Source organism: Ranitomeya variabilis, chromosome 2 (genome assembly GCF_051348905.1).
Source record: "Ranitomeya variabilis isolate aRanVar5 chromosome 2, aRanVar5.hap1, whole genome shotgun sequence".
In the NCBI taxonomy this organism is placed as follows: domain Eukaryota; kingdom Metazoa; phylum Chordata; class Amphibia; order Anura; family Dendrobatidae; genus Ranitomeya; species Ranitomeya variabilis.
Window position 1 is genome coordinate 462,537,692 of NC_135233.1, and position 26,024 is coordinate 462,563,715.

At 48.6% G+C, this 26,024-nt stretch overlaps 1 protein-coding gene across 4 annotated transcripts in view; it reads left to right on the forward strand.

The window, feature by feature from the left end:
- The first annotated feature begins 3,524 nt into the window (after positions 1-3,524).
- The window catches only part of GANAB (glucosidase II alpha subunit), a 28,479-nt gene continuing 5,979 nt past the window's right edge, over positions 3,525-26,024 (forward strand). Inside the window, exons 1-18 of one of the 4 annotated variants that reach the window (XM_077287513.1) lie at positions 3,525-3,660; positions 6,878-6,976; positions 8,111-8,219; positions 8,846-8,973; positions 9,053-9,232; positions 9,427-9,492; positions 10,751-10,838; positions 11,162-11,228; positions 12,684-12,780; positions 13,056-13,236; positions 13,324-13,477; positions 16,294-16,529; positions 17,313-17,439; positions 17,511-17,590; positions 17,660-17,803; positions 17,880-17,976; positions 18,060-18,161; positions 18,459-18,702. In XM_077287513.1, coding sequence (XP_077143628.1) covers positions 3,644-3,660; positions 6,878-6,976; positions 8,111-8,219; positions 8,846-8,973; positions 9,053-9,232; positions 9,427-9,492; positions 10,751-10,838; positions 11,162-11,228; positions 12,684-12,780; positions 13,056-13,236; positions 13,324-13,477; positions 16,294-16,529; positions 17,313-17,439; positions 17,511-17,590; positions 17,660-17,803; positions 17,880-17,976; positions 18,060-18,161; positions 18,459-18,702 — 2,216 coding nt within the window. In that variant the 5' untranslated portion in view covers positions 3,525-3,643. The other 3 variants (XM_077287512.1, XM_077287514.1, XM_077287511.1) reach the window with 3 other exon arrangements.

The following is a 26,024-nucleotide window of genomic DNA, read 5'->3' on the forward strand; positions in this document are numbered from 1 at the left end:
AGCGCTGTCAAAGTGACCGCAGCTAATGCCAGACACTGAAAGCCGCAGCGGAGACTAGTCAGTGGACCCAGGAACAGTGAGTACAGCACAGTTTGTTTTCAACAAACTGCAGGCAGGGCATTGACTATAGGGGACAACCTCTTTAAAGTGTCCGTCAGCAGGATTGTGCACAGTAACCTACAGACAGTGTCAGGTCGGCGCCGTTATACTAATTACAGTGATACCTGGTGATGAAATCTGTCTTGTGGTTCTTGTTTAATCTTTATTTTCAGTTTTGATATGCTCGTGCTCTGGGGCGGCCTGTGGGGTCTTCATGTGGTGCTCAGTATTCATACTGATGGCCTCTGACAGGTATCTGATCCCTCACTGACCTGTTCCCTAGTTTACATAATGAATATTACATATATTGAGAAAAAAAATCATCTGCAGCATTATCGCATGTATAATGTGCATTTAATTCTTTTATTTGATGGTATAAATAAATTCATACAAAAAAAAGTCTCAAAATGGCGGCGGTCGCGCCTGCACTTTTTTTTTCTTTATATATAATCATTATGTAAAACTGGGCAGGTCACTGAGAGATCAGTTTGAATAGCTAATCAGAGCACCACATGAAGAACCTCCACAGCCCGCCCCAGAGCACAAGCTTATCATTAACTCAAAACTGAAAATAAAGATTACACAACAACCACAAGATGGATTTCATCACCAGGTATCACTGTAATCCGTATAACGGCGCTGACCTGACACCGTGTGTAGGTTACTGGGCACAATCCTGCTGACAGGTTCCCTTTAAGTTGGAATTTTTTGGTCACCAAACTTATATATATTTTTGTTGTTATTAAGAAATTTTGGCCAGTTTTAACACTTAAGTTTATAATATAAAAATTAACTAAATAAATACCAGTATAACGACTACTGATATGACTTTTTACATATTTTTTTTTAGAGGCCTCAATCCTCAGTGACACTTTTTTACAGTGCTGAGGTTTCAGTAGTGTCCACGACAGGCGATAATGCCGCACGTTACATCTGTATACTATAGCTTACACCCCGCTGCATTGGCCACAATTGGTTTTAGCACTGATTGTGGACATTTAGCCCCATAGATGTCGCTGTCAGTCGTGACAGCAGCATCGATGGCTAACAGAGAGACAGCTTCTTCCATTAACCTATTGAGAGTCCACGATCACAATAATCGCCATGGCCTTGGGGTACAATGGTCTGTGAGACATGTTGTGTCATTGCTTAACAGTAAGTGTAAAATATTCAAGTCAAGTGGAACGAAGTAAAAAAAAAAAAGTTCAATAAAATTTGTAAAATCAAAAGCACAAAAAACACCGAAAAGTGCAACTTTTTAAGTAAAAACATACAAAAAAGTACACATAATTAATACTGTCGTGTCCTGAACAACCCAAACTATGAAACTGTCAAATTTGTTCCATATTTATGTGATATCAAATTGACAGCAAGCAGCCCAACAAGTGACTGCCACCAATCAGTAAGAATCCTGAAAATGATGATCAGGCCCCACAGAGCTCTGATCTCGGCATCATCCAGTCTGTCTGCGATTAGATGAAGAGACCGAAGGATTGGCACAAGCAAAGAAGAAGCAAGAAGATCTGTGGTTGGTTCTCCGAGATGTTTGGAGCAACCTCCTGCTGAGTTAATTCAAAACCTGTACGCAAGTACCAGTACCTAGAGGAATTGATGCTGTTTTGCATACGGACACATGAAATATTGATGATTGCTATGGTATCGATCAGGGATGGGGAACTTCAGGCCCATGGGCAAATTTACGGCCCGCAATGGCCTTTTCTCTGGCCCTCGGGCAGATTCCTGGGGACCACAGTGCTTGGGCCAGCAGATGCCTTTTGATGGCCACCGGCCTTTTAATATCTTTTTGCTCTGCGCACACAGCATTCACTACTAAATACCGAGGCACATCCAATGAAAGATTACGTCCTTACACCAGGGCCGGCGTCAAGACTTACTTTGTGGCCGGAGTTAGTGCACAATTTGTATGGCCCCCCGAAAGGATGGTTTAAATATCCAGATAACCCTTGGCAGAAAAAGGTTCCCCACCCTTGGTATAGATGGTGGGATAGTCAAAGTCCTTACAATTTTACATTGAGGAATTTTTAGGAAATTGTTCCACAATTATTAGCGTTAAGTTGTACACACATTGACAAACCTCCGACCATCTTTCCTTGTGAGAGACTCTGCCTCTCTCTACAGATCCCCCAAAGTATTTTATCTCCCATACAGATCTCTCTAGAGTATATTCTCTTCCATACGGATCCCCCGGAGTATTTTATCTTCCGTACGGATGCCCCTGGAGTATTTCATTTCTCGTACGGATGCCCTGAAGTATTTCATGTCCCGTATGGATGCCCCCAGAGCATTTTATCTCCCGTACGGATCCCCCGGAGTATTTCATCTCCCGTACGGATCCCCCGGAGCATTTCATCTCCCGTACGGATCCCCCGGAGCATTTTAGTTCCCGTACGGATCCCCCGGAGCATTTTATCTCCTGTACGGATCCCCCGGAGCATTTTAGTTCCCGTACGGATCCCCCGGAGCATTTTAGTTCCCGTACGGATCCCCCGGAGCATTTTATCTCCTGTACGGATCCCCCGGAGCATTTTATCTCCTGTACGGATCCCCCGGAGCATTTTAGTTCCCGTACGGATCCCCCGGAGCATTTTATCTCCCGTACGGATCCCCCGGAGCATTTTATCTCCCGTACAGATCCCCCGGAGCATTTTATCTCCTGTACGGATCCCCCGGAGCATTTTATCTCCCGTACAGATCCCCCGGAGCATTTTATCTCCTGTACGGATCCCCCAGAGCATTTTATCTCCTGTACGGATCCCCCGGAGCATTTTAGTTCCCGTACGGATCCCCTGGAGTATTTCATCTCCTGTATGGATCCCCCACAGTATTTTATCTCCCGTACGGATCCCCGGAGCATTTTATCTCCTGTACGGATCCCCCCCGGAGCATTTTATCTCCTGTACGGATCCCCCCCGGAGCATTTTATCTCCCGTACGGATCCCCCCCGGAGCATTTTATCTCCCGTACGGATCCCCCGGAGCATTTCATCTTCCGTACGGATCCCCGGAGTATTTCATCTCCTGTACGGATCCCCCACAGTATTTTATCTCCCGTACGGATGCCTCCTTAGTATTTTTCCCGCTCCATTCCTCTGGAGCGCAATTCCTGCACAGTTTTGTCCGTGACCTCGATAAGTCATTAGTGATGACATGAGTGTGAGGGACGTGGCAGCTGTACAGGACACACAATAGCAGCCAGCAGGGATGTGACCCAGACCCCACACTGAACACACTCCCGCCGCTTGTCAGCTCCTCCCCTCTTTGTCTCCATTTTCCCCGCCCCCGTTGGCTTCACAGTCACATGATATGATTTCTTTTTCCCATTCGCTGTAAACACTGCCGGGTGGTGACGTCATCGCCAGCGTCTGCTGTGGGCGTGGCATCACACGCCTGGCTGTCGCTGGCCAATGATAAGCGGTGACGTGTCTCCGCCTGTGCTATAGATCTTTGGGTGACGTTGGCGCGTTGGGCGTGGCCTCTGTCAGAGAGCCGGCTACCGAGGGGTCGGAGGTTAGAGCGGATCCAAGATGGCGCTGGCGCGGAGGTGAGAGCGGGCCGTCGTCAGTGGGAGGTAGCACATGTCTGTGCACACACGGTACCTGGCATGGAGGCTGAGGTGGAGGGCAGGGGCGCTGCGAGTGTGCCGGATGTACGAGCTTACACCACACAGGTGTGCGGCAGGATGATGTGGCCTGGCGGTAGTCGGGTCAGCGGCGGCCGAGGGAGTTGTCCGTAGGAAACTTTATACACCCTGCACAGGGGAACATCAGGGGATTACTGCGAGCACATAGACGAGTGCTATCACTGCCCCCAGCATCTGCCATATACTGTGTGATAGTGATGGATCACTGCCCCCATCATCCACCATATATTGTGTGATAGTGATGGATCACTGCCCCCATCATCCACCATATACTGTGATACTGATGGATCACTGCCCCCATCATCCACCATATACTGTGATACTGATGGATCACTGCCCCCATCATCCACCATATACTGTGATACTGATGGATCACTGCCCCCATCATCCACCATATACTGTGATACTGATGGATCACTGCCCCCATCATCCACCATATACTGTGTGATACTGATGGATCACTGCCCCCATCATCCACCATATACTGTGTGATAGTGATGGATCACTGCCCCCATCATCCACCGTATACTGTGTGATACTGATGGATCACTGCCCCCATCATCCACCGTGTACTGTGTGATACTGATGGATCACTGCCCCCATCATCCACCGTGTACTGTGTGATACTGATGGATCACTGCCCCCATCATCCACCGTATACTGTGTGATACTGATGGATCACTGCCCCCATCATCCACCATATATTGTGTGATGGATCACTGCCCCCATCATCCACCATATACTGTGTGATACTGATGGATCACTGCCCCATCATCCACCATATACTGTGTGATAGTGATGGATCACTGCCCCCATCATCCACCATATATTGTGTGATGGATCACTGCCCCCATCATCCACCATATACTGTGTGATAGTGATGGATCACTGCCCCATCATCCACCATATACTGTGTGATAGTGATGGATCACTGCCCCCATCATCCACCGTATACTGTGTAATGGATCACTGCCCCCATCATCCACCATATATTGTGTGATGGATCACTGCCCCCATCATCCACCATATACTGTGTGATACTGATGGATCACTGCCCCCATCATCCACCATATACTGTGTGATGGATCACTGCCCCCATCATCCACCATATATTGTGATACTGATGGATCACTGCCCCCATCATCCACCATATACTGTGTGATAGTGATGGATCACTGCCCCATCATCCACCATATACTGTGTGATACTGATGGATCACTGCCCCCATCATCCACCATATACTGTGTGATGGATCACTGCCCCCATCATCCACCATATATTGTGTGATGGATCGCTGCCCCCATCATCCACCATATACTGTGTGATACTGATGGATCGCTGCCCCCATCATCCACCATATACTGTGTGATACTGATGGATCACTGCCCCCATCATCCACCATATACTGTGTGATACTGATGGATCACTGCCCCCATCATCCACCATGTACTGTGTGATGGTGGTGTATCACTGCCCCCAGCATCCACCATATACTGTGTGACGGTGGTGGAACACTGCCCCCAGCATCCGCCATATACTGTGTGATGGTGATGGATCACTGCCCCCATCATCCACCATATACTGTGATACTGATGGATCACTGCCCCCAGCATCCGCCATGTACTGTGTGATAGCGGTGGATTACTGCCCCCAGCATCCGCCATGTACTGTGTGATAGCGGTGGATTACTGCCCCCAGCATCCGCCATGTACTGTGTGATAGTGTTGGATCACTGCCCCCAGCATCTGCAATATACAGTGTGACGGTGATGGATCACTGCCCCCAGCATCCGCCATGTACTGTAGGATATTACTGTATCAGTGTCTGCAGAGCTTTTTAGCAGTCGTGCCTCAGTTTTAGGCCTCCCCTTCCCCTGTGGCATGTTACCATAGTACATAACGTGCCGGCAGGTCTTTGTTCATGACTTTTCCAGTTACAGATCAGCGATTCCTTTCTGTGTTTCTCATTTTTCTTTTATCCATTAAACATTTTTTCAGTAAATGGGATTCAGAGACTTATTGTGTAGGAATCGTGCGCTCCAGTGCAGTGAAAAATGAGGAAAGTGAAGCGAGCTCAAGATTTCCACCGGCTGGGTCCGCAGCTCCTGTGCTGGCCCATGAGTTTCCATGGTAACAGCCTGCACACAAGCCCCATGTCCTCTCATTCAGCGAGCGCACGCCTTATCTCTAACCTGCCCGATATACAGTGACGGTGGGAAGTTTGAGGAAATGTTCGGCTTTTCCAACTTTCTGACTCCATTGGCTTCTTTGTGGGGGCACAAATGGTTAACTTAAAAGTTTTTTAACCATAACTTTTTGGTCCCTTAAAAGGATTGTCCCGAACTTTACTGGTTGTGCCTAATCATCCTGGGTGGTGCTAGATCGCAACGCCCCTCTGCTACTGGTTCCCACCCACCTGTCTACTATCATTTGGGGGCTTCAACCTCTGCTTCGGGATGACTGTTTTAGTGATCAGTGGGGTCTCTGCAATGGGGGGCATGAATTGTATGCAGGATGGTTAATAATTGATCTCCAGTGTTCCCAGGATTTGTCAGTTTTTCTTCCCCTTTCTTTTCTTAGAGCTGAGATGGAACCCCTGTTCCTCTGTTATCCTTCCTGGAAGTTTCTGAATACTTTGACAGCTGGGCATCACTATTAAGGGTGCGTCCGTTTCCAGGAGGAATAACAGAGGACCCACCTAATGCAGATTTATAAGAAATGGTAATAAAATATTTGATTACAAGCGTCAGGAGTGATGACAGATCCGCTTTCCATACTCGGACGGTGTTGGCATGTTGTTCCTGTGTGTCTTGGCAGCACGTTACATTTATTTTCTTACTTTTGTAATCGCCGTATAGGTTTATAGGGGAAGATCTGTTTGTATTGTTGTCAGAAACACTCCTTCTAGCCACGGGAAATACCGGTCAGCCATATTGGGTGTCATTGGATGCATCTTGCCATATTTCAGGGCTGAGATGTCCCAGCGTAAGATAGTCTTGGGGGGGGTGATAAAGAGTAAGCCCCTCACCGATCCCCCATTCTGATCCTTCCGATTACTTTCTTCGCATCACTTCCCCGTCATTATTTCCTGGCTGATCTCGTCCTCCTCTCTCTTCTAGGCTCCTTGGGCTCGCTCTCGTGTTCTCGGTCTGTCTTACTCCTGGCCTGAGTGTCGATAGGAGCAACTTCAAGACATGTGAACAGAGCTCGTTCTGCAAGTAAGTGACCCGAATATTTCATGTGCCTGTGCACGTTCTCATGCCCACAATATCTGCATCCCCTAGAGGAGGTGCGGTGCCCGGAGTCCTGATGCATTGTGCACCATGTGGCTAATTAGATCTTTCTATGGAAAATACTGGGGGATCGCCGGTCCCCTTTTCTGCAGAAGGCATCATAAATCTCGTCTCTGGATTCCCAGGAATCTGCTGTTTAAGTGACGAGTTACCTAATGACAAACCACAGGCTGAAGCTGCAGCGCAGGGCTGGTGAGTGGCAGACTGCAGCTATGGCCTCCATTTGTAGCCTTCGCTGACTGATGCAGCCATTATTGGAGCGATCCTATTAATAATTCCACTAATGTAGATGTGATCTGCTCTAATCCAGACCTCAGCTGCAGGCTTTCCCTCCGCGGTCATACACAGTCCATACCACTGCACTTAAGTAAAAGGTCCGCTAATAATTAGTTGATGTTAGAAATTAAAAAGGGCCGATCGCATTTCATTAATTGATTTCTTGCAAGGATGCGCCATTAATTTATAATCATGATGTCTGAGGTTCCGCACTGATTCTGAGAAAGATGTGAATTTAAAGTTCAGATGTTCCTAGAAATCCCTATAGACACTGAATAAGCAGGGGCGGCCAACTCCAGTGTCAGTATGGAGGAGTCGGAGACATCGGGGGGATTGATTTTTAACTCCAGATCTCACACCTTCTAACCTCCAGCTCCATAGGGAGGAGGAAATGAGCCCAAAAATAGGGTTCTGCACAGCACCTTGTTGACGAAAGTTCATGTTTAACCTCCATTCATTGTCTATGGAAGTCCAGCACTCGGCTATTTCTGGCAGTTCCATAGACAATGAATAGAACAGAGCCTGAACGTGAGCACCTCCCCGATTCTTTCAAGAAGGGTCTCTGCAGAATTCGATTCTACAGTTTCCAGTCACTGTTCTCAATTATTAAGGGGGGTCCTGTGATCCACTAGATCTCCTCTAATCTTATAGTTGGGGAGATCTGTTTTGAGAATATCCCTGATGGGAGAGTAGAGCAGATTTTTTTTATTTTCCGCCCCCTCCATCTGTTATTTGCCTTTAGTTGGGAGGAGTACTTGTCTTTTATCCTCGATGTTCTTGTAGACGTCAGCGGAAGCTGGAGCCGGGACCCTCTCAATACCGGGCTTTGCTGGGAAGCGCAAAACTAACTGCGGATAAACTTGAAATCCAGCTGATTAACGACAAGACCCAGGTAAGATTTCGGCAGGATCAGTCATCCTTTCCCAGTGTATGCACTGGGTAATTTTTAGTTCTGTATTAAGCCTAATTCACACATCTGTTTTTCATGGATCGAAAGCCTAACCAGTAAAGTCTACGGGGCTTTTCACATGTCTGTTTGATGGACACCCCCACCCCTCAAAAAAAAAAAAAAAAAAAAATATATATATATATATATATATATATATATATATATATATATATATATATATATATATATATATATATATATATATATATATATATATATATATATATATATATATATATATATATATATATATATATATATTTTTTTTTTCAAAGTTGCAGATCAATCTCCTCCATTCAAACCTATCGGTCCGTGATGGCCTCGTACAGCTTACTGATGTCTTCTTAGTTGCATCCTTGTGCTATAACTTAAAATTTTTAAAATAAATAAAATAAAATATATATGTATGTATATAATATATATATAATGTGCGTATATATATATTTTTTTATAATACTGATGGAAATCGATCCATTTTTGGAATGCAATAAAAATGCCGTCTGAATGAGGCCTACGTCTTAGTTTATTTCTGTAGTGGTTCTTACTCCATTCATTTCATGTCCTCCTAGGTTTCCCTCCTTCTGGAAGTCTTTGGGCTCCATGGGAACATGACCCGCATAAAGATCAATGAGATCAAGCCTCTAAAACCCCGTTATGAGGTTCCCGATGTGCTGCTTGGGACGCCCACCCCTGATAAGTAAGTGAACCCACGGCGGTGTACGTTACGTCCTTCCAGCCATCTTTGCACACAGGTGTACTCACGAATGTTCCGACAGTCTGCAGGTAACCGGACAGGACGATAATACCTTGGAGCTGTCCCTGGGAAGCGAGGAGCACAAGCTTCTGGTCACCGGATCGCCTTTCCGCCTGGACATCCTGGCCGGGCGAGATCTGGTCCTGAGCGTAAACTCTCGTGGCTTGCTTTACTTCGAGGAGTTTAGAGAAAGGAAAGACACGTAAGTAATGGAGGGCGCTCCCGAGTGATTGGGGTGTAATTCTGGGAATGAATCGGTGAATTATTGGGGGGATGGGTTGGCCTTATTTTTACCTGGGAATTGAAACTGAAATGTGTTTTTCTTTCTTTTTTGCTCTATGCCCCATCCCTTTTTTTTCTTTCTGCCCTCTCCTCTCGTGCCCCATCACCTCCCAGTCTCTCGGCTAAAGTTAGTAGCGCTGTCGGTAACATGTGGCATAAAGTGAAGAATCTTTTCTCTAGGTAATCATTGATCCCGCTTGCAAACTTGACTTGACACACACACGACTGACATCCTGGAGCCTTGACTTAAGATTAACACAGGCGAGACTTAACTGGGAACTAAAGGCGGCAGGTAGAACTCTAGTAGAGGACCAAGTGTTACTTTTTCTATGGTGGTTTCCCTTTTCAAGGGAGACACTGGTTAGAATGAGTTTTCTGGTTTCAGAGGACCTAGTTTCCCCAGTGGCCGTTTGGTTAAAAAACACACGAGCTTTACTCGCCCTCCCCAGGTCCATATCGTAGTTTCCACTGCTGCTCCCTGTGTCTGCAGAACTGACGTTACTTTGAACTCAGCTGTGAACTTCAGCACAAGCCGCTGAGATCATTTATTGGCGGCAGCTTTTTTGAAGTGACGTCAGCGCATGCAGAGACTTTGGTTGACCTGGGAAGGATGAGTATCGCAGAGTTGTGTTTTGTTTTTTTGTTTTTTTTACAAGCTGCAGCAGAGAGACAATGGTTTTCTAACAGCCCTTTTTGCAGCAGCAGTTACCTTAGTTCAGGGTGCCCATACACATACACTGCAGACTTGGATTGCCAACTATACAATGTGTTTTGGGGTCTCCCAATTCTCCCCTTATCCATCCCCCATTGGAGATGAGTTTCATCCAGATGGGTCTAGCCGTTATGGAGCAGGGATTAGTCCCACAGCGATCCCCTGCTAGGTGTAAGGCCGCTGTTGAGAAGGGACACGTATAACATTTGGCCAAAAAAAAATCTCTTGTCTGAGAATTCATAGCAGTAGAGAAGCGGAGAATATTACAAGGTAATTTCTGCATTTCATGTACATTTTTCGTGTGGCAGCTCCATAGGAGAGTGCTGGAGAGGCGCCAGACCCAGTGCTACAGAATGTAATATGGCTGTTCAGTGCTGGAGACGGCAGCCGGTCCGTGCGGCTAATGAAAGCAGATTAGAGACACGATTACTGCGCACACTCCAGTAGTATAGTCATTTTTCTCCAGGTCAGGAGGAACTTTAACTTGTTCCTTGGCTGCCATTTCTGTGCATCTTCCTGGGATGACTGTAGTAAGGGCCATGTCCGGGCTTCAGAGGATGACGGCAGTAACCCATTACACATAGCCTTAGACGTCATGCCCCTTCATCACCACATGCCCTCCTCATCTTCTAACCCTCTCCCTCCTCTCTACCTTGCCTCTGTTTCTATATGTCCCATCCTCCTGGAAGCGTCACTCCTCACCCCTCGTCTTTGTTCGGCTTGTAGTGATTCAGAAAAGACGGATGAACCCACTGGAAGTGATGATGAAAACCAAGGAGAGGAGGAAGTGGCAAAGGAAGAGGAAAGCAAGAAGGTGAGGAAGGGGGGATGACCAAAAAATTAATGGAAAACAAAATGACATTTTATGAGATCATGTACAAGGGAGGGAGAATGCTAATGTGCGTCTGATATTCGGGCCCAGTGGTTCTAGGGATTGTGCAAGTGGCTCTCATTTACCTGATGTGCGCCTGCCAAGATGGGCAACATTTAGATGCCGGCGGGTACCGTACGCATCTCAGACTTGCGTGATACATCAGACAGTTGCCTTGCAATGATAGACTTGTTGCAGGACCCCCTTTGGGGGTGGTCTGGTTACTCAATGTAATAACACTTCCAATATGTTTTGTTTTTGGCCAGGAAGAGGAGGATGAGCCAGGAACATGGGAAGAAACCTTTAAAACTCACACGGACAGCAAACCCAATGGTAAGGGCTATAGTGACTACAAATGGAAATCCCAGGGCGATAGTGGAGGGCAAGTCGGTGAAGTTTCCGCTCGACATTACAACTCAAATGTGACCATAAAATGTCTGCAGATGGTTTAAGAACTAGTTTCTGTGCCATCCCCAAAATCGGAGGCTTTGGCGAACTTAGGAGATGCCCTGGTTGCCCTAAAATCACAAACTATCAGCCATTTTAATGGCATAGTGAGCTGGTGCGGACTGGTCACAATTAGAGATGGGAGGTTGGCGTACAAGCAGACCTTAGTGGTAAATGGAGAATGCTGCTCCTGGGCAGCCCTCTCTCCTGTCACTGCGGCCGAGGCACCAGTTATAACTGGAGGTCATAGGTGAGTGCGGATCTCTGTGTTGGGCACCTTTTCATTAATGGCATACCCTGTGGATATGCCGCTGCTGTCAGTCATGAGACAGGTTCCCGTAACGAGTTATAAGGTCCCGGAGTGTCTCCATCCACCTCTGTAGTGTCTATACTGGTCTTTTATGTTGCAGACGAACTTTGCTTCTTTCATTCTGCCCAATGCCATATGCTGATGCTGCAGGACTTGGAGGGTCATCTTACCCCAAACTAGTCTGGCATAATACATGGTAGGACTGCTGGACATCTCAGCATGTGAGCAATGTGCAGGCAGTCGCTATGTGGGTGAAACAGCGCTCAATTACACTCCGTTACCCAGAGACCTCCATCTGAAACACACAAGCAAAATTGTTAGCACCCAAATGAAGACACTGCCTCCAGCTGAGACCACAAAAACCGAGGAAGCCTGACTCCAGCAGGCGAGGTACAGTCTGCTGGGGAACAGTCAGTTTTAATTAAATGCAATGTGTCAGCCTCCAGGTGGCAGCAGACTATCCCATGGTTTTGTGTCCCCCCAATGAGACGAACAAAACAGATTTTACGATTGGTACCAAAAATCTACTTTCTACCATTTACCTGCAAGGTTTTGTACTGCAAGGAAATGCTGTGATAAACATGACCTCCTTTTTTTTTTTTTGCAAAAAGCACTTCATCCTGAAATGTCTCTTGCATATTGAAGCAGAGGCCTGGGAAATCTTAAACGTTTGATTCTAGCAGATATCCTTGTACTGTAAAAAGTATTCCAGCAGCACCGTGTGTGGTCTGTGCTGCACATCCAGCGCACGCTGAGCTCTTCCACAGGTACTGGGTCCTGGAGCTGTACTGTTATCCTCATATTACTCCCATTGATATGGTTGAGTCATACATTTGTGGTCTGAGTACTGCTTTGTCTGTACCGGTCACAGCTCATCTGACCCAAACTCATCAGCCTCATGTGACACTGTTACATTTGGGTCAGTAGACCTGCTGAGGGTCCAGCCCTAGCCCGTTTCTGGACCGTCAATGATGGACTCGTTGAAACCAGCCAAAATGTGACTCTGCTGTAAGGTGTTCATTTTGTTGCAGGTCCTTCTTCTGTGGGTCTCGATTTCTCTTTACCGGGATTTGAACATGTTTACGGGATTCCAGAACACGCGGACAACCTCCGACTCCGGACAACAGAGTGAGGAGAACTTGTGCATTTCTTTCCGATTCACATTGCATTAGATCCATCGTCGCCTCTTACTGATGTCCCATAATTCTGGACCCTCAATGTCACCTGTTCTCAATATATCCTGCCCATCCTCTCCTTAATGACCCGGCATTGTGAAGCCATGGAAGCATACTTTAGGGACTGTCTCTTGAAACCATGGTGGTGGTGGTCTTTTTCTCTTTGTTTTATGCCCCTTTTCTCTGCGTCTGTGATCACATTTAGAATTGACCATTTTGTCCTTGTAGGAGCACAGATCCTTATCGACTCTATAACCTGGACGTCTTTCAGTACGAGCTGTACAACACCATGGCTTTGTACGGCGCTGTGCCCCTATTGCTAGCTCACAACGTTCAGCGCACATTAGGGATATTTTGGCTCAACGCAGCTGAGACCTGGGTAGATATCAGCTCCAACACAGCTGGCAAGGTGAGGGCAACGTGGGCCCGAAAGTGATGCATGGCACATCGGGGGGGGGGGGATAGCTGGTTGTTAATATGCTTGTATTCCTGGCAGACTCTTCTGGGGAAGATGTTGCAGTACATGCAAGGAGGTGATGAGACGCCACAGACAGACGTGCGCTGGATGTCGGAGAGCGGGATCATCGACGTGTTCATTTTACTTGGGCCTTCACCGAGCGACATCTTTAAGCAGTATGCCAGTCTGACAGGTAGCTAACAATACTTCTTTGATACATCGTGCTCGCCATGTTGATTGACAACTGGCATCGGTGCAGAGCGAGCTGGGCTGTGCATACATCTGCCGCTCACAGTGTACTGAGAAGTGACAAAGCCAGCGGCTCCTGGGAGGAAATAAGTTCCCTTTCTCCCTATAGCCGAACTTTCTATAAGGTGGACGGGCAACATTGTTATATTAATTACTTGCAGATTAACCCTACATCTGCAGGGAGACAGCAATTTCCAAGGTAACCTTTTTAATAATAATAATTTTATTTATATAGCGCCAACATATTCCGCAGCGCTTTACAAATCATAGAGGGGACTTGTACAGACAATAGACATTACAGCATAACAGAAATCACAGTTCAAAACAGATACCAGGAGGAATGAGGGCCCTGCTCGCAAGCTTACAACCTATGAGGAAAAGGGGAGACACGAGAGGTGGATGGTGACAATTGCTTTAGTTATTTGGACCAGCCATAGTGTAAGGCTCGGGTGTTCATGTAAAGCTGCATGAACCAGTTATCAGCCTAAGTATGTAGCAGTACAGACACAGAGGGCTATTAACTGCATAAAGTGTATGAGAACATGATGTGAGGAACCTGATTAAGGTTTTTTTTGTTTTTAAATGGGCCACACCGGGACAGTTAGGTTAATGCGTTGAGGCGGTAGGCCAATCTGAACAAATTAGTTTTTAGGCCACGCTTAAAACTGTGGAGATTGGGGATTAATCGTATGAACCTGGGTAGTGCATTCCAAAGAGCCGGCGCAGCACGTGAAAAGTCTTTGAGACGGGAGTGGGAGGTTCTGATTATTGAAGATGCTAACCTCAGGTCATTAGTGGAGCGGAGGGCACGGGTAGGGTGGTAGACTGAGACCAGAGAGGAGATGTAGGGTGGTGCTGAGCCATGGAGTGCTTTGTGGATGAGGGTAGTAGTTTTGTACTGGATTCTGGAGTGGATGGGTAGCCAGTGTAATGACTGGCACAAGGTAGAGGCATCGGTGTAACGGTTGGTGAGGAATACGATCCCTGCAGCAGCATTCAGGACAGATTGGAGCGGGGAGAGTTTGGTAAGAGGGAGGCCGATTAGTAGAGAGTTACAATAGTCCAGACGAGAATGAATAAGTGAGACAGTAAGAGTTTTTGCAGAGTCAAAAGTAAGAAAAGGGCGAATTCTAGAAATGTTTTTGAGATGCAGATAAGAAGAGCGAGCCAGTGATCGGATGTGGGGGGTGAATGAAAGCTCGGAATCAAGGATGACCCCCAAGGCAGCGGGCATGTTGCTTTGGAGTAATGGTGGAACCGCACACGGAGATGGCAATGTCAGGCAAAGGTAGGTTAGTAGAGGGAGAGAACACGAGGAGTTCAGTTTTTGACAGGTTCAGTTTCAGATAGAGGGAGGACATGATGTTAGAGACAGTGGTAAGACAATCACTGGTGTTTTCTAAAAAGGCAGGCGTGAGATCAGGAGAAGTGTATAATTGGGTGTCATCAGCATAGAGATGGTACTGGACCCCAAATCTACTGATTGTTTGTCCAATGGGGCAGTATACAAAGTGAAGAGGAGGGGGCCTAGGACTTATCCTTGAGGAACCCCAACAGTAAGGGCAAGGTGAGAGGAGGAGGAACCAGCAAAACATACAGTGAAGGATCGGTCAGAGATAGGAGGAGAACCAAGAGAGAATAGTGTCCTTGAGGCCGATGGAGCGGAGCATAGTGAGGAGGAGCTGATGATCCACAGTATCGAGTGCTGCGGAGAGATCCAAGAGAATTAGCATGGAGTAGTGACCATTAGATTTAGCTGTTAGTAGATCATTAGAGACTTTAGTGAGGGCAGTTTGAGTAGTGAAAAGAGCAGAAACCGGATTGTAGTGGGTCGAGAAGAGTTATCTGAGAGATAGCAGATAAGATGGGAGTGGACCAGGCGTTCGAGGAGTTAAGAGATGAAGGGAAGATTAGAGACAGGTCTATAATTAGTTTTGGGGTTTTTTGTTCTAAAGGAGTGCGGGCCCAATGCCAAAGAGCTTCCAATACACGAGAAAATAGCGGTGACACAAAGTGCTTGTAGTGTATGGCCCAGGTATTCATGCACAGCTGCACGAACAGATCAGCAGCTGGTATCTGTATATGTCCAGATACAATATGCCTCTGAATGTACGGAGGATGCCGGAATAGGTGATGGAAAGGGCCAGATTCTGAGCAAGAATGTAGGGCGGGAGAGCAGGGAAAACGAGGGAGAAGATGTAGGGCAGTGCAGCACTGAGGGGAGCTTTGTGGGGGGGAGAAGCTTATATTGTATGCTGTGGTGCATGGGCTACCAGTGCAATGACTGGCACAGCATGGAGGCTTCTATGTGTCTTTTGAAAAGGGCGGAGTGCCAAAAAGCAGGAATGGAGTAGGAATTGATGTTTTTATACAAGGTAACATGACTGCTCACTGCTTTTCCCATTAGAGCAGCAGCTTCTTGTCTTGCACTAATAGACAAATTTTTACTGCCCTTAGTAAACCTTACAAATCCCCTCAACTGATGTTCTGAGGTTTTAGTAGCATCCAGCTGACATTACACCAGTTAATCCATACTATTTTTCAGCAGTACGCCCCGTAGTAGGCAGCTGTATCACCTGCTGACCATGTGCAACCATCATTATTATACACCCTGGAGATTGCAGGAGGAGCGGCGCATCCTCGAACATTCCTCATCTTACCAACCACTTTAGCATCCCAGATTGCATATATTGATTTCAGGAACAGAACTTAAAAATGATTATTTTTGCTACATTTTTCTTTTTCTCCACCCTTATACAGGCACCCAGGCTCTGCCCCCATACTTCTCCTTGGGCTACCACCAGTGCCGATGGAATTACAATGATGAGGAGGATGTGCGTAACGTGGATGCCGGCTTTGACGAGCACGATATGCCTTATGATGTCATCTGGTTAGATATTGAGCATGCTGATGGAAAGAGATATTTCACCTGGGACCCTCACAAGTTCCCCACTCCCAAAAATATGCTTACTGGACTGAAAGCGAAGCGGAGGAAGGTAAGATGGTCAGCTTGCATCAAGACGGCATGAGGCTCTGCTCACGTCTGCACTGGTGGGGCAGCCTTCATATTTATCCAAAGAGATGGCACAGTATCGATCCCTCCAGTAATGACTGACCCCGTTAACCCCATTAATTACTTGCCATTTGTTTTTGTCATTTGATAGAAACTTTATTTTTCTGTTCCAATGGCAGAACATGAGTTCAGAATTCCTAACACAAATGTAAGCGCAAGAGTCAATATAACCAACTTTTTAAAGGGGTTTATCCACTTTTGGAATATCACTATCCCCTGGGATGCAATTTTGCATTTAAAAAAAACAAAAACGCAACTGTATTTTACTAGCCTTCCGTGTGTTCTTTGAGTCTCTGCCGCTGCTACTGGTGTCTGATTGTCTGCAGCGCTGACATCACATCAACAGCACTGCCGTCCATAATTGAGTTGATAGCAGGTCGGTGCTGCCGACTATAACACACTAGGGACAGCGGCAAAGACTTTGTTGGACCCAAGGAGGGTGAGTAAAACTTTTTTTTTTTTTTTTCTTTGAAAAAAATTCTGCAGCCTGGTGATGGGTTTTTCAAAATGGAAAATCTTTTAAGTGTTTTATATTTTTCTTTGTATTAAACTTTTAGCCGAGTGACCAGGTTTTCCAAACTATAAAAAGAAAAAAGCTCAAACTAGGAAAGCGCACCCCTCTCCAATCCTTTCTTCTAGAGCAGAGGATCAGTATTTTTACTTGGTGTAACTTTTTTTTATATATTGCTCTTTTACTGCATTGCAGATGGTGGCGATCGTTGATCCGCACATAAAAATAGACAGCGCTTATCGGATTCACAGCGAGATCCGGTCTCGAAATTTCTATATTAAAACCAAAGACGGGAGTGACTATGAGGGATGGTGCTGGCCAGGTAGGTCTGATCCATCGCAGGCTGCGGTCACGTCTCGGATCGCCATGTTTTCTCACGCTCTTCCTTTGCAGGTTCTGCCGCCTATCCCGACTTCACCAATCCAGACATGCGAGCCTGGTGGTCCAGTATGTTCTCCTATGACCAGTATGAGGTGAAGTGCTGCACATTGTTCGTCGGTCTTTATTTTGTGCTGTTGCTTATGTTCTTGTTTCCTCGTCAGGGATCTATGGATAATCTGTTTGTTTGGAACGATATGAACGAACCGTCTGTATTCAACGGCCCTGAAGTGACTATGCACAAAGATGCCATACATTGGGGTGGCTGGGAGCACCGAGAGGTTCACAACCTGTATGGGCTGTATGTGGTGAGTACTGTATAGTACGTGTATATGGTGTAGGTATGCGGTATAGATCCAACCTTCTGCTATTTCATGCCTACAGCACAAAGCCACTGCCGAGGGTCTGATCCATCGTTCTGGTGGGAAGGAGAGACCGTTCGTCTTGACACGAGCCTTCTTTGCAGGGTCACAGCGTTATGGTAAGAGTAACGGTGAAGTACGGTGCTGCTCCTGTACACCGGACATACGATGGTTACAGGAGAACTTTCCTGTCATTATCCAGGTGCGGTGTGGACGGGTGACAATGCTGCGGAGTGGGAACACTTGAAGATCTCTGTCCCCATGTGCCTGAGTCTGGCTCTTGTTGGGATCTCATTCTGTGGAGGTTTGTGCCATTTCATCATTATCTTTATCGTTTGCCGGGATAATGCCACCAATGCTTGATTCTGTCCGGGGTCTGACTGCTGTGACCGTCTTTAATCAATAGAACAAATCTGCTTCATGGCACAGTGTAGTCCATGTGGCTGCACGGTTAAAGCAGAGTGTAGCCTACAAGTGACATCACTACTAGGTCATCAGCATTGTAATCAGTGGGGTCACCTCAGTCCTGCCCTGGGTTATCCTAGCGGTATATGAGTAGTAAAAGTGATTTTAAACTATATTCTGGTTCAACCTTTTACAGCGGATGTTGGCGGTTTTTTCAAGACCCCCGAAACGGAACTGCTTGTCCGCTGGTACCAGACCGGAGCATATCAGCCTTTCTTCCGTGCTCACGCGCACTTGGACACCCCTCGACGTGAGCCCTGGTTACACGGAGAAACCAATGCAGATATTATACGTGAAGCCCTACAGGAAAGATACGCGCTCCTTCCATATTGGTATACACTGTTCTATGCTGCACATCGTGATGGCGAGCCTGTAATGAGGTGAGGGGATTGTTCAATGCCGAGAAACTGGGGGAAAAAAATAAAAATGTGGGGTTTAGAGTAATCTCATTTAAAGAGTTAAGATTGCGAACTGATCACTTGTCTGCCGAGACAGAGCCGACATCGCTGATTGGGTGCAGCGCTGAAGATGTCGACGTCCTTTTAACCCCTTTCTGCCAGCTGACGGAATAGTACGTCAGCTGACAGATCCCCTGCTTTGAGGTGGGCTCTGGCGGTGTGCCCACCTCAAATTCGCAACATGTCAGCTGTTTTGTACAGCTGACATGTGCGCGCAATGAGCGCGAGCAGAATCGCGATCTGCCCGCGCCCATTAACTAGTTAACTCCTTAATCCCATATGACGTACTATCCCGTCAAGGTGACCTGGGACTTAATTCCCAGTGACGGGTTAGTACGTCATAGCGATCGGCCGCGCTCACAGTATGTGCCAGGAGCGGTCACGCACCGCCCCCGGCACATTAACCCCCGGCACACCGCGATCAAACATGATCGCGGTACAGGGAAGCATCGTGCAGGGAGGGGGCTCCCTGCGGGCTTCCCTGAGACGATCGGTACAAGGGAATGTACTCGCCTTGTACCGAGCGTCTCCTCCCTGCAGGCCCCGGATCCAAAATGGCTGCGGGGCTGCATCCGGGTCCTGCAGGGAGTACTTCCGGGTGCCGTGCAGGCGCAGGTAAGCCTGCGGCGATGTGAATGAGATCGCCGATCTGATAGTGCTATGCAAACTATCAGATCGGCGATCTGTGATGTCCCCCCCTGGGACAAAGTAAGAAAAAAAAAAGTACACATATTTAGTATCGCCGCGTCCGTAACGACCCGACCTATAAAACTGTCCCACTAGTTAACCCCTTCAGTGAACACCGTAAGGAAAAAAAAACGAGCCAAAAAACGCTTTATTATACCGCCGAACAAAAACTGAAATAACACGCTATCAAAAAGACGGATATAAATAACCATGGTACAGCTGAAAACGTCATCTTGTCCCGCAAAAAACGAGCCGCCATATAGCATCATAACCAAAAAAGTAAAAGTTATAGTCCTCAGAATAAAGCGATGCCAAAATAATTATTTTTTCTATAAAATAGCTTTTATCGTATAAAAGCGCCAAAACATAAAAAAAATGATATAAATGAGGTATCACTGTAATCGTACTGACCCAAAGAATAAAACTGCCTTATCAATTTTACCAAACGCGGAACGGTATAAACGCCTCCCCCCAAAAGAAATTCCTGAATAGCTGGTTTTTGGTCATTCTGCCTCACACAAATCGGAATAAAAAGTGATCAAAAACTGTCACATGTCCGAAAATGTTACCAATAAAAACGTCAACTCGTCCAGCAAAAAACAAGACCTCACATGACTCTGTGGACCAAAATATGGAAAAATTATAGTTCTCAAAATGTGGAGACGCAAAAACTTTTTTCTCCTACGTATCATTGGGGGACACAGGACGAATGGGTGTTATGCTGCTGCCACCAGGAGGACACTAAGTTAAACACACACAAAAGATTAACTCCTCCCCTGCAGTATACACCCACAGGCTGGACAATCCAGAGCCAGTTTCTTACTTAGTGTCTCAGGAGGCACTTGGGTCCTCAGGACCCCACCAATTTTTGTTTTTAACGGAAGGGAGCGACAGGCAAATTTTCAGCTCTGATCTCTCCCGCACCAACAACGGGCAAGTACATGGAGCGTTCCTCCTGTATCCTTTCCCGCGACGATGGATGCCAGCCCTGGCTCACTTTCCAGTGTGGCGACGGTTCCCTAGCGTTCCGATCTCCCTCCCTCCCTGTCAGGCGACCACGGGGACTAATCATCCACCTAAGTCTCCTGGAGCCAGGGCACAGCCGGACAGAATGCCATGGCGTCCGTGCAGCCGCCCACTGCACCACCACTGAACATAGCGGATGTTGCACGGCGGCAGAAGCTCTCCACCCTCTCCCTACTAAGGTGAAGGTGGATGGAGCATCGGCCCCATCGCACAAGGTAAGTGCGGGGGCCGACCAGCTGACAGGGGACCGCCCGTTCAGGGATCCACTTTCTAATGCGGCGCTGCAGCCGCGGAGCACGGGCAATTCGGCGCGCTGTTAGGGCGGTGGCACTGTTTACCGTCCCTGGTCCGGATTCCACCACGGACATTCTGTGGCAATGGCAGCGTTCCGACGCGCATAGCAGGGAATCCACCGCCCGCCCATGACACGCCCCCCTCCCTCTCTCTCTCCCTCTCTGGGCGCTTCTCGTTCCCGAGAAGCGCCCTTCTCACATCTCGGCGGCCATCTTGGACCAGGAAGTGCGCTGGCGGCTCTGCAGCACCACAGCGCACAGGACTTCAGGATCTCTCTGCCAAGCACCGCGGAACTTGGTGAGACGCACTCATTAGGATTGTCTCTTCCCCTGCCAGTACGCTCACTTTATGGCAAAGATGTCACAGTCTAGGCAAAAACGGACTGGAAAGACCCACTCTGTTATTTTTGCTGTGTGCACCTCCTGCAAGGTATCTCTGCCCCGAGGTCACTCTACCCCGCTGTGCTCCGCCTGCGAAATGTCTGCGGCACAGGATACTCCGGCCTCTGACCCGGAATGTAGTGAGCCTAGTACCCCCGCATGGGGCGTCCTCCCTCGCTCGATCTGTGGCATCCTTGGAAAGGACGATACAGTCCCTCCGTGACCCGTCCCTTACCCAGGGCGCTTCCACGGATGATGTAACGCGGCCTAAAAACCCCTCTCGGCCTAGAGGTCGTACCGTTTCCAGAAGCCCTCTCTCATCTAGAAAGAAGTCCAGGGTAATATCTCCGGTCCGTGATCAGCCCTCCGGCTCAGAGAGCGAAGTCTCTCGTCACTCATCCCCAGCTCATAGCAGGGAATCCTTTCTGGACGACGCATCCAGCGTGTCCTGTTCCCCTGAGTTTCGTCACGACCAAGAGACCCTAGATTCTCTCATAGAATCGGTAAGTCAGACGCTACAGTTAGAGGAGGAAACCCCGTCCAAGGCGGTTCATCCCGTGTCATTCGGGCGAACCACAAAGGCTCATAGATTTTTTTCCTACTCATCCTCAATTTAAGGACATTGTCGATCTCCACAGGGTCCGTCCGGATAAACGCTTCTCAGGTCAGAAGGCTATGCAATTGAAGTATCCGTTTGCTCAGGACCTTGCTAAGGAGTGGTCTCAGTCACCCTCCGTGGACCCGCCAGTGTCGCGGCTAGCCACCAAGGCGGTTCTATCCTCCTCCGAGGGCGCGTCCATCAAGCATCCCACTGATAGACAAATTGACCAGATGGCTCGCTCGGCTTTTGAAGCTTCTTCGGCTTCTCTCTTTCCTTCTTTTGCCGTCACATGGGTTGCAAAAACCATGACCCATTGGGCCGAGTCTTTAGCCTCTACAGCTCTACACGCCGACTTACCCCCCGAGGTTTCACACCTGGCCACTCAGATTGCCAGAGCGGGGGACTTTGTAGTTTCCGCATCCTTAGACGCGGCCAACTGTGCCTCACAGGCAGCGGCCAATGCTGTCACGATCCGCAGATCCCTTTGGCTCAGGGACTGGAAAGCGGACTCAGGATCCAAAAAATCTCTCACGTCCCTTCCATACCAGGGCGAACGCCTTTTTGGGGACAAACTAGATAAAATTATCGCAGACTCCACAGGGGGAAAGAGCAAATTCCTTCCCCAGCAACGGACCTTTCGTCCCTTTCGCAACCAACAGGGCCGAGGCCGATATTTCAGTTTCGGCTCCAATTGGTCCAATTCTCCCTCCGCGCCACCCGGCGCCGGGAGAGGTCAGCGCAAGGACAGAACCTCCCAGCCATCTTACAAACCTTCTCCCTCTTGGAGAGGCAGACCCAGACAACAGGGGTCCAGGGGGCCCAGACCCAACAGGTCTCCACCTCAATGACTCTTGGCAGACGCCAAAGGACACCGACAGAGTTGGCGGCCGCCTACTCTTCTTTCGGGACGCGTGGCTCTCGGTAGTTCCCGACCGATGGGTCCGCGACCTGGTGTCCTTCGGTTACAAGATAGAGTTTGTCTCTCTTCCCCCATCTCGTTTCTTCCAGTCCCCTCCTCCCAGAGCAAGGGTCCGTCAGTATTTTCAGGCCATAAGATCGCTATGGGAAGACGGGGTCATCATCCCGGTACCTCAGAACGAGAGGTACCAAGGTTTCTATTCCAATCTTTTCATTGTACCAAAGAAGGACGGCTCAGTACGTCCAATATTGGACCTCAAGCTCCTCAACAAGTACGTCCGTGTACGTCAATTCCGTATGGAGTCCCTCCGCTCTGTAATTGCCTCTCTGGAAGAAGGCGAGTTCCTTGCATCTCTAGATGTTCAAGACGCTTACTTGCACATTCCCATCCTACCGTCTCATCAGCGCTTCCTCCGCTTCGCGGTCCAGGGGCACCATTTTCAGTTTGTCGCCCTACCTTTCGGGCTGGCCACTGCTCCTCGGGTGTTCACCAAGGTCATGGCAGCTGCCGTGGCCATTCTACATGCTCGGGGCATAGTGGTGTTGCCCTACTTGGACGACATCCTCATAAAAGGCCCCTCTTTCCGGTCCTGTTCAGAAGCGGTAGACGTCACTGTAAATACCTTTTTGCGCCTGGGCTGGAAAATCAATTTCAAAAAATCTTCCCCAGTCCCGGCCCAAACCATATCCTACCTGGGAATGATCTTAGACTCCTCTCAGGGTCTAGTACTTTTGCCTCTGGAAAAGGTATCCACTCTTCAGAGAGAAGTCCGGAAGCTTACTCAACCTCGCTCTCACTCCCTACGCTTCTCCATGAGGGTACTCGGCAGGATGGTGGCGGCAATGGAGGCAGTGCCCTTTGCGGTTTTTCATCTCCGTCCCTTACAACATGCCATTCTGGCAGTATGGGACAGGAATCCCGCCTCGCTCGACCGCCGTCTCCTTCTCTCTCGCCCAATCAGACAGTCCCTCAGGTGGTGGACCAAGAGGTCCTCCCTGACTCGGGGGAAGTCTTTCCTTCCGGTGCACTGGCTGGTTGTCACAACGGACGCCAGTCTCTTCGGCTGGGGTGCAGTGTTCCAGCGTCACTCGACTCAGGGTCGCTGGTCTCCGCAGGAGTCCCAGCTGCCCATCAATATCCTAGAGATTCGGGCAATCAGACTGGCTCTCCATCATTTTCAGCCGTTCCTCTCCGGCCGTGCGGTCAGAGTCCAGTCCGACAACGCCACTGCGGTAGCCTACATCAACCGCCAAGGGGGCACTCGCAGCAAGGCGGCCATGGTCGAGGTGACGCTAATTCTCCGCTGGGCCGAGACACATCATTCCATACTCTCAGCAGTCTATATCCCAGGCGTGGAAAACTGGGAAGCAGACTTTCTCAGTCGCCACAGCCTCGATCCCGGAGAGTGGTCTCTCCATCCCGCAATCTTTCACCAGATATGTTCTCGATGGGGGACCCCGGACGTGGACCTAATGGCATCTCGCCTCAATTGCCAGGTTCCCGTCTTCATGGCCAGGTCTCACGACCCCTCAGCCTTCGGAGCCGACGCTCTCGTCCTCTCTTGGCAGGGTTTCAGACTCCCATACATCTTTCCCCCAATTCCTCTTCTGACAAAGGTGATCAGGAAGATCAAGGCAGAACGGATCCCAGTACTTCTCATCGCTCCGGACTGGCCGCGCAGGACATGGTATGCCGAGATGGTTCAACTGGTCTCAGACGTACCTTGGAGGCTGCCGAGTCGCGCAGACCTCCTGTCTCAAGGGCCCATTTACCACCCGAACTCAGAGGCCCTGTGTTTAACGGTGTGGCCGTTGAGTCCTGGGTACTGAGGCAGAAGGGGTTGCCCCAGACGGTGATATCTACCATGCTCCGCGCACGCAAGCCTTCTTCTATGCGCATCTACCACCGCGCCTGGAAGGTATACTTCACCTGGTGCAGGAAGCGGGGACGTTTCCCCCTCCGTTTTTCTATCCCTCACATTTTGGAATTTCTCCAATCAGGCGTAGACTTGGGTCTTGCTCTCAGCTCTCTTAAGGGCCAAATTTCTGCTCTCTCGGTTCTTTTTCAGAGAAAGATTGCAAACAGACTGCAGGTCAGGACCTTCATCCAGGGTGTTTCTCATATGGCTCCGCCTTACAAGATGCCCTTGGAACCCTGGGACCTGAACCTAGTTCTCCGTGCTCTTCAAGAGCCCCCCTTTGAGCCCTTGCATGAAGTGTATTTGCTATTCTTGTCTTGGAAGATTGCCTTCCTCGTGGCTGTCACGTCTATTAGACGTGTCTCTGAGCTGGCAGCTCTGTCGTGCCGACCTCCTTTCCTTGTGTTCCACCAGGACAAGGTGGTTCTGCGGACATGTCCGACTTTTCTTCCGAAGGTCGTTTCCTCCTTCCATCTTAATGAGGAGATTGTCCTTCCCTCACTGTGCCCTGCTCCTTCCCACCGCACGGAAAGGGCACTCCACACTCTGGACTTAGTGAGGGGTCTTAGACGTTACGTCTCCAGAACTGCGTCTCTCCGTAGGTCAGACGCCTTGTTCGTTCTTCCGCAGGGACCACGGAAGGGACTACCTGCTTCCAAGGCCTCCATTGCCAAGTGGATTCGTTCCGCCATCCAAGAGTCCTACCGTGTCAAGGGTCACGCCGCACCTCCGGGGATCAAGGCTCATTCTACCCGGTCAGTCGGCGCGTCCTGGGCCATCCGGCACCAGGCGTCGGCAGCGCAGGTCTGCAAGGCTGCTACATGGTCCAGCCTGCATACATTCACGAAGCACTATCATGTGCACTCTCAGGCCTCGGCAGACGCGTCCGTCGGTAGGCGAATCCTACAAGCGGCAGTGTCTCATCTGTAGCTCGTAGGCACGCACAGCATTTATAACTTCTTGTTGGCCCACCCAGGGACTGCTTTGGGACGTCCCATTCGTCCTGTGTCCCCCAATGATACGTAGGAGAAAAGGAGATTTTTGTGTACTCACCGTAAAATCTTTTTCTCCGAGTCATCATTGGGGGACACAGCACCCTCCCTGTTAGCCTAGTTGGCTCAATTGTTCTTTTCAGTCTGTGTTTTGACTATGACATGTTGTCTGTTTGTTAATTGGCTTACTCCTACTGCTTTGTTACCGAACTGGCTCTGGATTGTCCAGCCTGTGGGTGTATACTGCAGGGGAGGAGTTAATCTTTTGTGTGTGTTTAACTTAGTGTCCTCCTGGTGGCAGCAGTATAACACCCATTCGTCCTGTGTCCCCCAATGATGACTCGGAGAAAAAGATTTTACGGTGAGTACACAAAAATCTCCTTTTGCTATAAAAAGCGTCTTTTAGTGTGTGACAGCTGCCAATCAT